Source organism: Phalacrocorax carbo, chromosome 2 (assembly GCF_963921805.1).
Source record: "Phalacrocorax carbo chromosome 2, bPhaCar2.1, whole genome shotgun sequence".
In the NCBI taxonomy this organism is placed as follows: Eukaryota; Metazoa; Chordata; class Aves; order Suliformes; family Phalacrocoracidae; genus Phalacrocorax; species Phalacrocorax carbo.
In genome coordinates, this window is record NC_087514.1 from 57,062,780 (window position 1) to 57,081,531 (window position 18,752).

An 18,752-nucleotide genomic window follows, 5' to 3' on the forward strand; every position below is an offset into this window, starting at 1 on the left:
AGAAGTTCTTTATTTCTCTGGACCTACCATATTTCCTAACTTGGGGAGAGGGGAATTCCCTTTTTATAGGGAGTGGTCTTTATAGGTTGTAGAGGCCACAGGCAATACAGGTGTGAGCTCCTAGATCTAGACCTTCAAAGTCTAGAAAGCTGAGTTTTGTAGAACCTTTAGAAAACTGTTGCAAGGCAAAAGGGAAACACGGAGCAATCCTCAGAGCTTTTCAGATTCATATCGTTATACCCTTTGGGAAGTTTAAAAGAAGCTGGAGAACTAGCTTCAGGTGATATGTTCAAATGTTGCAAGGAATAACTCAGGAAAACTTTATGATTGATTAAAATATTAGAGTAACTTTCCTCGTACAGGAGACACCAGCTGTGTAATCTAATATGATCTGTAGAATGTGATGCTTTAAAATTTCACCATGGACAGTCCGGGATCTTGTGGATGAAGAATCATTTTACTGAGAACTGGTTCAAGATTCAAGTAGTCAAAATCCTACTTTATTTCAGTCTTCAATTTCGACTTCCAGCCATTTTGTCTTAACGGTTTGTTTGATCTGGTATCGGGGATTTTTCCCGTGGGTAGTCATACGTCATGATAAAGATATTGCTGGACTTTCTTTTCAGGGAATTGAATAGATTGAAGTATTCCATTTGCCTATTGTGAAGTGTGTTTTCATAGTTAAAAAGCATCCTTTTAATGCTTTGAATATTTCAGTTTTTTAAATGAGGTAATTCTGGAGCTGTATACAATATTTCAGCTTCAGGTTCATCAATAAAGAAAATCAGTATCATACTGTTTGACGCTTCAGTTTGCTTTGCAGGGAGTCTTTGATATCCCTTTTTCTGTATTACTGGATTCTCATGCAGTTATTCAGCTAGAGTGACCCCAAATTGCTTTCATGTGCAGTTGTTCAGTTATAGTGATTCCACAATGCTTTTCAGAATTAAGTTCTCTTCCCCAAAGTCTCAGCTTCATTTTTTGTTTTTAAGCATATAATTTTTTTGGGGTCACTTGGTAAGCCAAGTGCACAGATAATTTTTCCAGTGACCCATTTTGTTATCTCATCAATCTCTCAACTGAATGTTTTCAGTGCCGACTCATATAATTAAGAACAGATTTCCCTCGCAATGACAATGTTGTGTAGAGAGAAGTCACTGTAGGATACCATGGGCTGAAACTCTGCGTTCAAAACTAAATGATGAGACACTATTAGGCTGTCTTCAGCATGTATAATGCATCGTACTGATTCAGAGTCAAGCCAGTTTTTAAATTCATTGTCGATGTGATTTAACAGTCATTTTAAGGAATTCTGTGGGCATTTTATCATTCAATTGTGAATCACTACATAACCTTCTTCAGCTGTGTTCAGACTACTTTTTTCCCCGAAAAAATACTTATTTACCTTGATGCCCCTAAACTATTTATAAATGGCATCATGTATTGTTTGTTGTTAACTTGTTAACAACAATTGCTTGTTGTTGATTTCTCTTTTCAGAGTATAGCGTGTTACTCTTCTTCCTTCACAACTTGTTACTGTTACTGTTCTTCCTTCTGGTTTTCAGACCCCTTTAAGATTTATTTTCTGGAGATAAAGCTCTCCTGCGTAGAAAACCTAGGCCTATTAACAAGAGGCTTGCTTTCATAGCTATTTGTTACAATTCCCCTAAAGTGATCTCTGGATTACTCAGGGATTCCAAGAGCATGTTGAAAACTATGGCTTCATATATTAATGAGACTTTCCATGCTTACTTAAAACTGTGAAGAGCTCTTTGAATTTGTGGATTATCTTTTTTCTGCTGCTTTCCAATTCAGTAAGATTTTCAGCTGTTACCGAGTGGTCAAAGAACACAAAAGTATTTAACTAGTTACCCAAGGATTCTGCCAGCATGTGAAGAAGTTCTCTGATGGTGGAAAGCTGGCTTTGCTATCTTTCAAGTTACTCCATCTGTTCTCTTGGCTGTAGAAAACTGAAGTATTGCATGCTATTCAATAGTCTGTTGATGCAATGATTCTTAGAGAAAAATTGCTATAATATCCATACCTGGAAGAAGCATTTAGTTTGGTTATGTTTTGGACTACAGTGAGACCAATGGTTAAGGAAACCTGACTTTTAAACCTTTCCAGATAGGATTGTTTGAAAGCATGTCAAATACTGCAGTTCCTTTTTGTGCTTTATTTGTGAAATATATCTGATTCAGATTATTCACTTATCCTTTAATTATTTTGTATGTAACATTTAAGGAAAAAAAAAAAAGAGATAACCGTCCTGTAGCAAATACTTGCAATTTCTAACTAGTATTTAAGGTCTAAAATTAGGTGGCAGTGCCATTAAATTTAGAAATAACTTTTTTTTGTAGGTACGCGTGCTAGTGAATTTGGAAATGCCAAGTTAGTAATATTGATACTGAACTTTTTATTTTATAAATTAATGCAGTTCAATCCTACCTTGAAGAATTTACTCTCTGTGTGAAGGGAAGCATATTGAACCAAGTTGGGCAGGAACGTTGATCTGCTTGAGAGTAGGAAGGCTTTACAGAGGGATCTGGACAGGCTGGATTGAGGGGCCAAGGCCAACTGTATGGGGTTCAACAAGGCTCAGTGCCAGGTCCTGCATCTGGGTCACAACAACCCCATCCAACGCTACAGGCTTGGGGAAGAGTAGGTGGAAAGCTGCCCGGCAGACAAAGACCCAGGGTGCTGGTTGACAGCGGCTGAACATGAGCCAGCAGTGTGCTCAGGTGGCCGAGGTGGCCAGCAACATCCTGCCTTCTATCAGAAATAGTGTGGCCAGCAGGAGTAGGGAAGTGATTGTGCCCCTGTACTTGGCACTGGTGAGGCCACACCTTGAATACTGTGTGCAGTTTTGGGCACCTTACTACAAGAAAGACATTAAGCTGCTGGAGCGTGTCCAGAGAAGGGCAACGAAGCTGGTGAAGGATCTGGAGAGCAAGTCTTATGAGGAGTGGCTGAGGGAATTGGGGTCATTTAGTCTGGAAAAGAGGAGGCAGAGGGGAGACCTTATTGCTCTCTACAACTACCTGAAAGGAGGTTGTAGTGAGGTGGGTATTGGTCTCTTCTCCCAAGTGACAAGTGATAGGACGAGAGGAAATGGCCTCAAGTTGCACTAGGGGAGGTTTAGATTGGATAGTAGGAAAAATTTTACCAAAAGGGTTGTCAGGCACTGGAAGAGGCTGCCCAGGGAAGTGGTTGAATCACCATCCCTAGAGGTATTTAAACGGTGTGTAGACGTGGTGCTTAGGGACATGGTTTAGTGGTGGACTTGGCAGTGCTAGGTTAATGGTTGGACTTGATGATCTTAGAGGTCTTTTCTAACCTAAATGATTCTGTGGTTTTATACATCTAAAGATTAAGAATTGTGGAAAATATAATTGAATTGCTGAAAACTGTAGCAGCATTGAAGTCTACAGGCTGAATTGGTTTAGAATATATGGGACCTTTGTTCAGAACATTTAATGTGTTTTTTCTAGCTAAATTGGTATTTCTGCTATAGCTTTTTCATTGCTGTAAAATAGGTAAATATACAGATACCTGTTGGTAGGAATCCATAGATGTACTTCTTGAGGGTTGTTTTTTTAATCATTATCTGAAACTACTTAAGCTTTTCTTTTAATTTTGTATGAAGATATACTGAACTGGAACTCCCAGTCTGTGGAAGACAAGTGTATCTACAGTGTCAAATAATTTTTCTCTGCAGTTCACCCTTGAGTCCTCATCCTCTGGTAGACCAAGTTGCAAGTGTACCTGCATACACATATTTAACTACAATTTATGCGGTCCTGTAGTCCCATGTGGAGTAAGGCGACTAATTGTCTTTGAAAGGAGATAAGGGCACTAACACAATAGTTTGTTTCAGGGTTTGCTTGAGACAACCACTTCAACGCAGTGTGGTTGAAGGTAGACTCTGCTCTTTGTCCATCCCTCTACTTCCGTAGACCCTCAACACTACCATAAAAAACCTTGTGTAGTCAGGTATTTCTGCAGACCCTTATATGCAACTATATCCTATATCCTATTCTAATCTCCTGGTCTGTATTATAGACATCATGCTATTTCAGTCCCTTTGAACTAAAGATACCACACACAAAATAGTGATGCCAGGGTGACCTGGACAACGGCTATGTGGTGTAAGAATATAGTCTGCTACTAGATGGCCTTTTACAACTTGGATGGGTGAAGGTACTGTGCTTCTGTAATTAAAGTTTTCATTTAAAAGTATTGTGCTGTAGAAATAATGGAGGCTACAAATACCATCAGTGATTTTTTTTTTTACTCTGAGCTTGTGCACACTTCAATATAATAACTTTAGAACTATGAGTTTCTGTTCTCGACCAACAGCGTTTTCAACTTTAGAAAGCTGAAAGTGCAGTAAAAAGGCTGTCATTCAGAAAGTCTGAACTGGTTGCATACTTGTAGCACAAACCACATATTGTCAGAAACACCTGGTTTCATCCAGAAGGTTTTTTTTTTTTTGAATCTGTGTTATAGTATGTTTGTATTAGGTTTGCATGGCAAGGTTTTGGTAGCGGGGGGCTACAGGGGTGGCTTCTGTGAGAAGCTGCCAGAAGCTTCCCCTGTGTCCGACAGAGCCAATGCCAGCCGGCTCCAAGTCGGATCTGCCACTGGCCGAGGCTGAGCTCATCAGCGACAGTGGTAACACCTCTGGGATAACGTATTTTGAGAAGGGGGAAAAAAAACCCTGTGCAACTGCATCCAGAGAGAGGAGTGAGAACATGTGAGAGGAACAACTCTGCAGACACCAAGGTCAGTAAAGGAGGGGGAGGAGGTGCTCCAGGCTTTGGAGCAGAGATTCCCCTGCAGCCCATGGTGAAAGCCCGTGGTGAGGCAGGCTGTCCCCCTGCAGCCCATGGAGGTTCATGGTGGAGCAGATACCCACCTGCAGCCCATGGAGAACCCCATGCCGGAGCAGGTGGATGTGCCCGAAGGAGGCTGTGACCCGTGGGAAGCCCTCACTGGAGCAGGCTCCTGGCAGGACCTGTGGACCCGTGGAGAGAGGAGCCCATGTGGGAGCAGGTTTGCTGGTAGGACTTGTGACCCTGTGGAGGACCCACACTGGAACAGTTTGTGGAGGTCCCTCTCTCTCATGGGAGGGACCCCACGCTGCAGCAGGGAAAGAGTGTGAGGAGTCCTCCCCCTGAGGAGGAAGGAGTGGCAGAGACAACGTGTGATGAACTGACTGCAGCCCCCATTCCCTGTCCCCCTGCGCTGCTGGAGAGAAGGAGGTAGAGAAAATCGGGAGTGAAGTTGAGCCTTGGAAGAAGGGAAGGGTGGGGGTGGTGTTTTAAAATTGAGTGTTACTTCTCATTACCCTACTCTGATTTGATTGGCAGTAAATGAAATTAATTTCCCCGAGCCTGAGTCTGTTTTGCCCATGACAGTAACTGCTGAGTGATATCCCTGTCTTTTTCTTGACCCAGGAGCCTTTCATTCTATTTTCTCTCCCCTGCCCAGCTGAGGAGGGGGAATGATAGTGCGGTTTTGGTGGGCACCTGGCATCCAGCCAGGGTCAACCCACCACAAAGTTGAAAGCTGAAAATGCAGCGAGAAAATACATGACATAAAAAGCAAGGAGTGGGTATTATGAGTTTTATTTTAATGTTCCACTTAAAGCTGCCTTTACAGGAAATTTGATTTTGAATTTCATCCCCCTTTCTTTGCTGGTATAATGCAGTGGAGGCCCAAAATTTACCACAGAATTAAAGTGTGTACCTGGATTTTGCAGTACTTTTGGACAAACGTTAACCTTTAGACTGAACTTATGGTTAAGAATGTTAAAACATGAGTAAAATGTGTTGTATAGTTATTACATAACTAATCACTATAATTTTTTTTAAGAGCTTAATTTGAAAGTGTTTTAAAGATGTGTTATTAAAGCCCCAGGCAGCTTTACCTCCTATAATAACTGTAGTTTAAAAGAAGTAGTTCAGTAGTTTTGCTCCCACCTTAGATAAATATATCTTTAGAAGTCAGTTGAACTTGCCCCACACATTGGTGGTCTACCTAATGTAGGTTCTCTCACCCCCTCCCCCGAGTAACTCTCATAATGTGTGCTACAATTCTTTAACTTCGCATTCATTTAATCATAAAATGTATTTAGTCCAAAGAAGAGTCCTGTAGTGTTTGCTCAGAGTTTTTTCGTCTGTCTTACAGGATCTGCTTTTTCATACTTGTATACAAAATGTCTTTTAGCAATAGGAATTAGAGAAATAATCATGTCAGGTACACCAGACTCTGAAAAACTTTTAAGATCCTTCCGCTCAGTACCTGTTGCTGCAGTGTATATCTCCTCTATTTTCAGTGCTGCCTTTGTATTTTAACTTTCAGTGTCTGTTCAGTGAGAAGCAAATCTAAAGTGGAGAGTATGCTTGTTACAGTGACTAGCTGAAGAATCAGTTTTATGCTTTCTTTTTTCTTTTGAACAGTAATGCTGCAGCCTTTTGACTATGATCCAAATGAGAAGAGTAAACACAAGTTTATGGTACAAACAACCTATGCACCACCAAATATTTCAGATATGGAGGCAGTGGTAAGTAAAAATGGGGTAGAATGACTGTTGTATATTTATTTTTTCTTAAAAATTCAGGCTTCATGTAAAATTCATGTAAATGAATTCTGATTTTGCAGTTTATTTTTGAAGAAGAATTAATTGGGTTTTCTCTGAACAAGTATGATTTCCATATGTGATTCAGGGTTTTTAATATTAAATACAAGCTCAGTTCTTAGAACTTGCCTAGTGAACTGGTTGAATGGAAGTAATAGTGAATCTAAGGTAAGGTCAGTTCTGTGTTAAAACATGGGCTGCTTGTACCTTCTATGCAGCTAATCTGAAGGGGATAAACATTGTATTTGAAGGAACCAAGAGAATATTTAAACAACAAGCCTGAAGCTGTATGAAATGGGTGGTGCATTTGGTCTGAGAAGTGTTTAAGTGCAATGTTGAATGGGATTATAATGGATTTGGAAGACTAAGATAAGTCTCTCTACGAGATACCAAGTGGCTAAACACAGCACAAATGAGATTTATTTTCTGTTTTGATAGAACATGTTGTAGATTCAGTTCATAGGCAGGGTTGGTCTAATGAAAATCCAGAAAGAAGATACTTGGTTTGTGCTCGTTAGCGCAGAAGTAAGGACACCTGTTTCTGATGTTACAAGCTGGCAGCAATGGGAAGAAAGCCTTCAGTTGTCAGAACACGCCCTTTAGGGTGTACTTGGACTCCTGTAAGCATGTATATTAAGGTGGAGGGGATTGATGCACAGGCTTCTGTCTCTGGAGAGTTTACACGGGTACATTCAATGTTCACTCAAGGCAGAGGAGGAAAGGGGAAACAAAGGATAAAGATGAGGTTCTATGAATCACTGAAATCCACTAGACCTCTGCAGGTTTAGGCTCTGTCCCGGTATATGAAAGCAAAAAATACTGTGGCATCACTCTTCACTGGAACCAGTGGAAGATCTTTTAGATTTTGTTAAGCTTTTGAGCATGCAGCTAGAAAGTTAACATCTCTCTTCCTTTTTGGTCTGGTTTACTTTTTCTTAATATGGTCCAATAGCTCTTGGTTAAGTGGTAAGTGAAGCGTAACTATTTGGTGAGGATCTAAAATTACACTTTAGAAATACCTTTCAAATAACTGCTTTCTCAGTATGTTCAAGTATAAAATACTAAGAAACAGATCTCGCAGAAAATTGGTAATTGTAGTTAGGAGTTTCTGTACAACTAATGCCATTGACCACCCTCACCCCTCCCATCCCCACCCCCCCAAAAAAGGAAGGATATTATGAAAAGCCTGGATATCCTAGTGTGTAAGACCTTCAATAACTTGAGATGATCTGTTGTTGGAAAAATTACCACAGACTTCAGGTCAATCTCTGAGCCTAAAGATTTAAGGCAACTACATGAAGTGTATGCTTTGAAAGTTAATTGTCAGTTGAGCAGAGAGATTCCAGCATATTTCATAATTATTTACATATATTCATAACCATCATAATTTAAAATGTTGGGGTTTTTTATATAAACAGCTTTGAAAAATTCTCTAGGCCTGAATTGTCATGTATTATGTAGTAAAGGGAGGAAGCGGTTAAAAATCTAAAATATGAAAAACTAAAGAAATTTACTGTCGAACTAAATAGAGAGTCACTAAAAGGTGTCTTTCAGTCTTGTTTAAAATTGGTGCTTCCAAGATGGGGCATAAGGAGTACTTTTACCAAGGAGGGATAGGGCTAGAACTTTGATCTTAAACTGACTCAGATGGTACTTGTTCTTCATTATGTGTTAAAGGAATCACTGTATTGTCCTCTCCCTATCCCCAATAAGCCTCTGGATCCATCCTTGTGTTCAATTTACTTATTTCCATTTCTAGACTTAATTAACCATTTCTAGCTTTCATTACTTCGCAGTAGTCAAAGTGAACAAAAAAAACCTGTTCAGAAGCAAGTCTGAAAATTGCTGCTAGGGTAAGGACAGTATTCAGCTGTGCATAGGAGGGCAAGTACTAAGAGCAAGCTAATGAATTGTTCAGATGTTTGCATGAGTCTGACATGCTAAGTAACTATATTAATTTTTGTCTTAGTGGAAAGAAGCAAAACCCGATGAGTTAATGGACTCCAAATTGAGATGTGTGTTTGAAATGCCCAGCGAAAATGATAAACTGGTAAGTAGGAAGAGAGTAAGAAACTGTCATACGCTGACTGGTAGGATCTCACAGAAATTTATTTCAAAATTTTTTAAACCTATTTGATTCGTTAAATGCATTTTTAGCAGTTTGTCCTAAATTAGACAGGAGGGGTGTTCAGTGTGTAACTTTTCAAGGATTCATAGTACCATAGAACAGCCCAGGGTGAAAAGGAGCTTGAAATACCATCTGGTCTAACCTTTTGCTGGAAAGGGAGCATGCTGTTCAACTGCATCTTAAAAACCTCCAGCAATGGAGTCGAGTCCCAAAAATTATTATCCTTTTGTTTCTCTTATTACTGATTTGCTTCAGCATTTGATTGCTTTCAAATTAAAAAAAAACCTAAAAAGAATCTTCATTACACCATACGGTGAAAAGTGAATTGCATAATTTTAAAGTATTAAATACTTTTCAGTTTTAAAAATTCTGTTTCTAATTCAGCTGCATTAGAAAAGGAAGTACTGATTAGAGATTAATGCATGCTTTGGGAATCCTAAATGCATCTTTTGAGGTAGTGGTAAAGACAGATAATCAGACAAAAAAAAAATAATCCCATTACCTCTTTCATGCTCTTAACTTCAGGCAAAATCTATTCCAGTTGTGTAGGAGATGACAGTTTCACTGTGTATTCCCTAAGGATGTTTGTTTTGTGTTGCCTGATATTTGGAATAGTAGTTAACTATCAGTTACCTAGAAGTTTTGCAGGATATGACTGAATTCTTATGCATTAACTTTTTTTTTTACCCTCATACTTGAAATTCTGATTTATGAAATCCTAATACTGTATATTCTGGTGTTTGGGGTGTTTTTTGGAGGGGGTGGGGGGTCGTTTTTTTCCTTTTTTTTTTTCTCTTTCCCTTTTCCCCCTCTGGTGCTGCTTTTAGCATTGTGAATTAGAGTGCTAAAGTAGGACTTCTGTAAACAACCTTATTTACTTTATGGCCTTGACTTTTCTTTTTAGTACTGTCCAGTTCTTAGAGTGGTCTGTAAGGCATGTTGGGGGAAAGTAGCATGAATCCATGCATGTAAGAAAATATGTCGTCATTTACATGTGTAAAGGGTCTCAGCAAAGGCTGCTAACTGGCCAGTAGCTGTCTTTGCAACCATTCTTGTAATACAGTTTTTGGCGTGTAATGTAAAGAAATTTTTCAGACATGATATCAGTGTAATGTTTTTGGTGGGTTGGTTTGGTGTGTTTTGTGAAGGATAATTTGAGATGCAGCCTTTTATTCAGGTGTAAACTGCCTAAGTGTGTGTGTTCAGTGCTAAAACTGTAAAGGTAGAGCATTTATTATCAAGGTGCTTAGTTGTCTGGTTTCTGTGTTTTCACCTTCTTAATAAATTGCATCTTAGATATTAGAAAAATCACACTTGTTTTGAATTTTATAAAATGTGTAATGTGAGAGAAATGTAGCAGATAGTACAAAGGAGGTAGTTTTGTATATTCTTTAATGTGATACCTTCATATTGTTGACAGTACATAATATTTGTATCTTTCTGAGTAGCAGTGTGAGGGTCGCAAAACCCTGCTTTAGCGGTTCATTTAGTCACTCCCTAAAACCTGGCAGTGAGAAATCTGCTAAGTACTGAAGGTGAGCCTCACCTGGCACCTCAGGATATACCTACACTAGGACAAAAGTCAAGCAGCAGAAGCAGGTTTGTTCCAGGGAGATAAGTCATAGGTATCTAGTGAAGTTTCAGTGCTGCTAATGGAATTCAGTTCAGCTCGCAAACCAATTAAAAAAGCAATGGATCCTGATATGCTTACTTATGATATAAATACGTTGGTCTCTTTAAATTCAGTTAGGAGGGCCTATGGGGAGTAGCAGGATCTGGCTTTTAGGCTATCTATGGCTGCATTGCAAAAAATATAAAATGCAAGTAGATGCTGTAGACAAAATAACAGCTACTTGCATAGCAACTAAAGAAATTCTTGCATCTTCTTTTAGTTGCTTTGTTATTCCATAGATATGTTTACCTTTTAATAGGTTTTCTGTTACATTTCGTTCTTTCCTTGGACTACTTTGGTTATGAAAGATGCAGTATGGTGGTGGTCTAAATGACATAGCTGTGCAGCTAAGCAAGTAGGAAGGGGCAGAAGCCTGAATCTGAGTATGAGCGTATTGCCATACGAATGCTGTGTTTTCACAAGTGGTAACCTGGGCTGTACAGTTGCCATTGTATTATTAATGCCTATTGAAGATCATCGTATATTTTGAGCAGAGCTGTGGGAACTAGATTTTTAATTTCATTTTGGAATTTTCATACCTTTTTATGTGACTTTTCACTTGTATTCATAATTGGTAATGTGTATTTCAGAGATTCTGTGAGACTGAAGTTCCATGTTTGTGCAATACTTCTTTCCCTTAGTAAGAAGTGCTATAAGTGCGAAATATTTGTGCCACACGTACTTCATGTTAGTTTGTGACAAAACCTGCTTTCTTTTTACTTTGCTTTGTTTCTCACTATTGCAGGATTACTTTCTTCCTTCTATTTTTTCCCCTCAAGTTCAAACGCTGTTTGGTGTATTTTATGCCAGCTTTTGGATGCCTGTTGGGTCAGTGTTAAGCAGCTAAAGTATTAATTTTTGTCTCAGCAGCATGTAGTACCAAATGTAAACAGTGCAATATTCTCTTGCTTTTTTAATATTTGAGCTAATCAAAATTGAACTGATAACAGAAGTCTTTGTTCAGATTACTGTAAATATGTACTTCATTGAACTATATTAGTAGCTGAACTGTTTCAGTGTTAAGCTGTGGATAAGTTTTCTCTAGGTAAGTAAAATTCTCAAGTCATTCTTAATATTTGTAGAATGATATAGATGCAAGCAAACCCGCCCCAGTACTGAATACATCTAAGCAGGATGGACCGATGCCAAAAGCACATAGTGTTTCACTTAATGATACTGAAACAAGGAAGCTAGTGGAGGAGTGCAAAAGACTTCAAGCAGAAATTATGAAGCTGACGGATGAAAATCGGCACTTGAGAGTAAGTTCTGCTTCTGTGTTTATAATGGAGTGGCTTCACTCTTCATTGAAAGGTCTGGTTTATATTTAGGGCAATAGATGTGTATTCCAGACAGTAGGTACAACTGTTAGAATGTCAAGATTGATTTGTAATACGATTTTACTCTCCTGAATATACTGAATATTTTGAACTTCTCAGTGATAGAGACTTTGTGATTGTCATGGACGAGATACTGAAGCTACATAATTTTCTTAAATGGTCCTATTTAAGGTGGTCGTAGTTACTTTAAGTCTAAATGAGATATACCAAATTAGTAGCTTTTAATAAAAGTGCATTGTTATTGAGTAAAAGATCCAAAGTGGTAAGGTTCTGTGTCACAAATGGTTTGGCCAGAGGAGATAAGCAAACACTTCTTTCCAGTACCCTTATGTAAAGGTGCCATTTCAGTAACCTGTAACTAGTCAATATGTGACTTTATGTGACTTTTCTATATATTTGCTTTTGAGTATCTGACAACTTCATTGGCCATGGTAGCCTTTTAAAGAACCATGAAACAGTGATGTTTCCACACCTGTAATTCTGATGACACTGGAACATTTGGAGAGACACTACACAAAGCAGGTGTTTCTCCTTAACAATAAGGAATTACTGCTGTTTAATTCTGACACGTAGTAAGTAAAAGCAGGATTTTTTGTTATGTCTAGCCAGAATTTCAGAATCTTTCTTAGCCAGAGCATGGAGAGAGACTAGTGGAATACCTATCCTTGTTTGATATATTACAGTTTGCTATCCTCATATTTTGGATTTTGGTGTGGTGTAATGTTATTTTTTTAATCTTTATTTAAATGTTCACCAGTAAATTTGGCCTTTGAGTTCAGTTTTTACAATTGTAAAGAAGATGTATTCATAAATTTTTATTTCCATCTGTGTGTTTTCCCTTCTCAGGATGAAGGCTTGAGGCTCAGAAAGGTAGCTCACTCGGATAAATCTGGATCACCCACAGCTTTGGCCCTCAGAGATAATGGCTCTAATTCTCTTCCTTCACTTCTTGTTGTAATTGCAGCCATTTTCATTGGATTCTTTCTAGGGAAGTTCATCTTGTAGAAAGAATGAGTGAGAGAAGCATGCAAAATGCAGCTTCCTTTTTTTTTTTTTTTTTTCTCGGCCAGAAAAAGATTTGTTTACCTACCACTTCATTGGTAGTATGGCCCAAGCGGCCGTTTTTGTGTACAGCATCATAACAGGCTTTGCCTTTCATGATCTCGCACAGTTAGAAAACACAATCTGAAAAGAGAAACTGTTCGGCTACTGGACAAAATTGTACATTAAGTCATCAATAGCAGGTGTCAGTTGCACAGTCAGTCCTTTATGAAAAATCATAAATAAAGAATTGTTCTTTCTTTCTGTGGTTTTAATAAGAATTCAAAAATTGTTCAGAGTCTTGTAAATGTTATTTTAATAATCCTTTAAAATTTTATCTGTGGCTGTTACCTCTTGAAAACTGATTTATTAGATTGCTAATCCCACTCATTCAGGAATATGACAAGAGGTGTTCTGGGGGAAATCGTGCCTCTTACTGTGTAAATTTTCTCCTTACCTTACTTTGCTAATATCACGGCAGAACTTTTCTTATCCCTTGTGAGGCATTGTTGAGAGTTCTTCATCCTTACAATCCTGTCCCATAATATTTAACATTACAAAAGAAATAAAATTGTTAACAGATTTTTCTGCTGGGTAGCCTGTTTGTGTGTGTCGTACTTTTAGAAGGGATTCCTAACAAGTTCATTGTTCATGGTAATTTGCTACTTGTAACAAATGGCTATTTTGAAGTTTATTTGCTTAAGTCTCTGGCTTTGACTGTTGTAATGAAGCTTGCGGGGGGGTGGGGGGAGGAAGGTTTCCATTCCATTTGTTTAAAAAAAAAAAAATGAACTGTTTTCTGGCTGCTTTCAGCTACAGAGGGGATGGTTATCAAACTTGTTTTGGGACAGAATAATTTAGATATCCAGCAGATACAAATACCAGACAGGAATGCTTTCAATATATTGACAATTTGCTTGGATTGTGCAGGAGTGTAATAATCAACCTTCTGTTCCATCTTTGGATCTTCTGGGTGTCTTCCAGGAGTCAACATTATTATTATTCTTTGATTCTTTGAAAAGGGTACTTAATTCACATATACTAACTTACTCTGTCTGTAATTCTGTTTTAGCAGGTATTAAAAAATGCAGTTGAATGATTCAGACACCCATAGTGAATTCCATGACGCAGAAGAGTTGATATTTGCTGAGTGAGCCTCAGTTGCTCACCCTTTGAAAATGAAAATAACTTTTATGCAACTCTTGGCAGATCTACCTGTGTTAACCATGTATGACTAAGTTTTAAAGAATGTATTTTTTGGGGGTCTGAAATGCTTCCCTGCACTTAATCTTATGTCTTGCCTCATCTCTGAATATGTCATGAAAACAAGAGTAGTTTGGAACAAAACATTATCTGTACTTCTGACTAAGCAAAATCCAATACAGGGAATTACTTGTAAACTGAAATATTGCAGAAGGGATATACTCCTGTAAGCAAAATTGTGTATGCTCATGGACAGCTTGACTTGATGTGGTGCAGCTAAGTGTGTTAGACCTTGGTATGTGCACACCTTATGTAGCTGAGAAAAATGTTCTGGAGAAGGTGTATGTTATCTTGGTTGCCTTTGATTTCTAGTGCTTTTTTTTAAAAAAAACCAACCAAACAATCACTCTATAATTACGTCATGTTCTGTCATTGCTTTCTTGATAACTTTTTTTATAAAGTCTTGCATACGTGCAAGGAAGATGATGAAGAAAATGCAAATACTGCTTATCTTTTCACTTAAGCATGCAAGCACAGATGTTTCCAATTACTTGTCCAGTGTCTGTATTCAAGTCTCCTTCCATCCTAGTGACTGGAAAAACTATGTTAAGGTTGTGATTATTTTGGTTCCGCTGGGTCAGGATGGTATAATTCTCCTGATTATATATATTTTTTTTTTTTCTTCTCCCCTCCACCTTCTAACAGAACATGGCCACATCAGGCTTTCATAACCTGTTCCAAACTAATTACGTGGAAAATTACAAAAGCAATAGTGTGCAGGATGTCATTTGCTTCAGAGAGAGCAGTCATTCCTGCATTGAAGGGGAAGAAAAAAAAAAACCTCTGGAAGATCTGAAAATGTTTACGGTGTAGTGTACAGAGGTTTTCAAGGGTAGCTAGCACTTTCAGGACTTGAGAGCAGAAAAAGGAGTCATTGCTCAATGCATCTGACTCAGTTTTGATGTCTGGCAGCAGAAATAAGGTAAAAATAATGATAAACTCAGATCGAAATAACTTTTTTCATAAATAACAAACAGGTGGTGGCAAAACTTGGTCATGGTTTAAGTCATGTCTTCAAAGTGGAAGTGTGCAGCGGTCTCAATCAGTGTACTTACTAATGGTATAAGGAGACTGTCTTGGTTTCCAGTAATCCCTTCATAGCTGTATATAAAATGTAATGCTAAAACTATTTTGCTCTCAGGAGTCACTTTGGATGAGATCAACTGTATTCAGTGAATTATGTAATATGGATTAAATTGTTTGTCTTTGTTCCTGAAATGGTTAGAACTTCTTGCTTTGTCTGCCTGCTTACTTGTGTATGTAAGCATGGGGAAATACAGCCTCTCCGCTGCTCCTAGCGATACGATCAGACGATGATGCCCATAAAGTCAAGAGAGGCTAAATGTGTAACTTCTGTTAAATATTCACTGCAGGTTGCTCTTCTGATTTCTAAAAAAGGCAAGATGGAACAAATATATGGTATCAAAGTAGTATTTTAAAGTTTTTATGAATATAGCACTTTAAAAAAGGGTAGTATGATGGTTTGGGGGGGAGAAAAAGCCTAGCTAAATAGAAAATATAGCTTCTGTAGTAATTCTGCATACCAAATTTAAGCCACTTGAAAATATATACATATATATATGGATTTCATTTTAAGAAAAAGTTAATTGTTTCAATGCACAAGTTATTTGTGCACATCTACTCATTCTCTAAAAGCTGTTGACAAACACTGTTGCCCAGGCTTGCATGTTTCTGCTGCTGTGATTGAAGCCAATTTACATATAAGAAGCAACCAAACACTAGCCTGAAACTTCATTTTCCTTTTGGGAGGAGAGAGGGTGGAGGGAGGAGGTGGAAGGTGACATTTTGTCAAAGGGGGAAAGACAAAGTCAATAAGCAAAACTTATCTTTCCGGCCTTCTTCAAAGATATTAAAAGTTGAAGTGTTAATAAACCGCTAAAAATGCAGTAGTGTCCTTTTTATTTTGGAACTTCTCCCTGACTATGTACAAGTCTGTAGACTGTTGGTAGTGAATAGATGTATCTAGGCCACCTCGCAGGCAGTGTAACTACCCTGCTTCCAGGTACTGCTAGTAAATAGCGTGAAGCTGTCGTGGATGAAGATTCAGTGTTGGAATGAAGAGCAGGTGCCTGAATCCAGGCAACACTGAGGAATACTGATGGTTTGCCAGATTTATAATAGTCATCGTGACAAAGTGTTTTCTTTTCCCTATTTGGAGTCCCTAGGTGTTTATACTTGAACTGACTTGCCAGGGCAAACGCTTGCCTCAGTCTGTGGCAAAAGACGGATTGAGAGCTCCACAGTTATATAACAACCTTAATAAACATTTACTGCAATGCCAAAATGCCCTGCTCTTCATGTTTACAGGTGGGATGAAATTCTCTAGCTTGCTTTTTAAGCCATCTTGCTGTGAACCTACCAGTTCACTGCTTTGCTTTCTGCGCTGGTTCCTGCTGAGTGGCTTTGTGGGGTGCGTCCTGGAAGGCATGTCCCTGTGTGGCACTGACCGCTGCTGACAGGAAAGCTGTCTTTGCTGATCTTGAGCTTCTGTGGCAGCTTTAATCTGGTGGCACATGTCAACACTGGACAAGAGGGGAGGCTATATACAGGAGTGAGTTTTCACAAGGATTTGAGTTCCTGTAGGAAGGACTGAAACTAATGACGATTAAATGAGACTGATTTCTTTATTTCCTGTCTGTACTTTTCCAGGGCACTCAAATAACGTAACCAAGTTATGATTGAAGTTGGTCTGTTGTGGTGGTTTGTTTTTTTATTCTGATAGGGGTATATAAACAGAGGTAATGTTGATGCAGTCACCTTTATTTGCGCTCTAGGTGACAAATAGCTGTGTAGAAATGAGGTCTTGTGCAAAAGCAAAACAATTGATTCTTACCTTTTATCTGGGTTTGTCATTACTGCTAAATGGTAGGGTCAGTGCCTCTTCCCCTTTCCTGGGACAACGGTTTGTGTGTTTGCATGGTGAACTGGATCTAGGAACTGGTTTGGATGAAATATAATTTGTAGCAGATGAAAGATTTTAACCAAATCGTTGTATAAGCATCTCCCACCTAAAAGTGGCTAAAAGTGCCATTTTATTTAAAGCTTGGTACCAGTTTATGTAATGTGGATAACACCACCAGCGGGGTATTGAATCTCTGTTTATACTGGGAATAGTAGCTACTTCTGTGGATGGCAGTGGTGGAATGCTGCTCTCCCGCTCCCTCTTCTTTAGGAAAGATTTAAATTGTGTTACGGTATTGAGGCACAGAGGCGTGAGACAGACAGCTATTATTATAGCTAAGCAGTCAGACACTTGAAGTAAGTGAAAAATTAAATGAAAGGTGACTGGAATAGTTATTCTTACTCTGCATTATTAATTCTTATACTTGCATATAAGAAAAAAAGCATTGAGAGTTGTTTTTTACTTCTAAGTTAGTCTACTTATCGTCCAAGTTCTGGGGGTGTGTGTAAAAAAAATGCCATAGTCTGGGAATGATTTATTTCAGGATGTTCCTGAAAGTTTATCTTTCCACTAATGCTGGTGCAGGTTCATGTGCATAGGTGAATTCAGAGGGATTGTCACTGGTGATCACTGTCTAGGCTGTTCTCAGAGTGGATATAATTAAATAGCAATTTTTGTGGCTGTCTCAGTCTGCCTTGTAAGGATGGTTTATCCTGGCTTTAGAGATGGGGAAACTGAGGCACAAGTCTTGGGACAAATGACTGGGAAGGGGTGGTTTAGGCACAGCTCCTCTTCTCTAGCACACGCTCCATCCCATTTCCCATCAGGCCTTCCTTGAGCCTTGTTCAAGTTTGGCTTTTAAAAGACCTTCCTAAAGATAGTTGTAGCTTTGTCTGTTCCTGAAGCCCTGTTAAACAGGCAGAAAATGTGGCTGTTAGAGGGGTGTTGATTGTGCTCACTGGGATTATAATGCCTGGCCTCTGCTAAAGACAGTAGCGGGGAGGAAGAAAGATGCTAAACATTTGGGCATGTTGCATTTGTAGTCTTAGAACATAAAAGTGTGTCTGTGTAGCAAAAAAATTTGTGTGGAGCCAGCACTGTTTGTACTTTTCAAGTAAAAGAAAACAAACAGTCCTGAATCTGTACAACTACTGTGGTGGTGGTGGTGGTATATATTGCTCTACCCATGGGAGTGGTAAAACATTTTTTCATTGCTACTTTGGTAGTCCAAATACAGATGATAGAGACAGCTACGCTCTGATTTTTGGAGGCGCCTCTTCAGAAGAGCCAAGGACTTCTTTTTTTTAAAACCTAAACGTGTTTGACTCCTGCAAGCAAAGGTGCTGCAGCAATAGTAGACTCTTACAGAGGTTAAATTCACTGATGTGTTTTCATTCCAAATTAGTAAATGCTTTGCTGTTACTACTGCTTTTCAGACTGCAGTACACCTCTGCACTGGTATGAGGGCTGATTTGAGGAATACTAATAATGAGAATCTAGTCATTACCTTAATTATAAAGACTCTGTTTCTTAATGGTTGAGAGGCATTGCTTTAAATCATTACATAGGACAGTCTAGTTTATAGAACCATGTTTTGGAGAGGCTTAGGAGGTAAGTCCACAGAAAACAAAACTTGAACCCTGGGTCAAACAGAGACATAGCCCTCTAGGGCTGCAACTGGAGGTACTAAAAGAGTGCAGCTTTGACAATGGAGTACTTCATAGAAGGTGGAAGCTCATGCGGTG

General features: G+C 38.7%; 1 protein-coding gene across 1 annotated transcript in view; it reads left to right on the forward strand.

The window, feature by feature from the left end:
- Positions 1-13,418, forward strand: part of VAPA (VAMP associated protein A) — a 36,048-nt gene extending 22,630 nt beyond the window's left edge. Inside the window, exons 3-6 of the mRNA XM_064443013.1 lie at positions 6,465-6,568; positions 8,613-8,693; positions 11,526-11,702; positions 12,627-13,418. Coding sequence (XP_064299083.1) covers positions 6,465-6,568; positions 8,613-8,693; positions 11,526-11,702; positions 12,627-12,785 — 521 coding nt within the window. The 3' untranslated portion in view covers positions 12,786-13,418. The remainder of the gene's footprint in view (positions 1-6,464; positions 6,569-8,612; positions 8,694-11,525; positions 11,703-12,626) is intronic.
- The last annotated feature ends 5,334 nt before the right edge of the window (positions 13,419-18,752 follow it).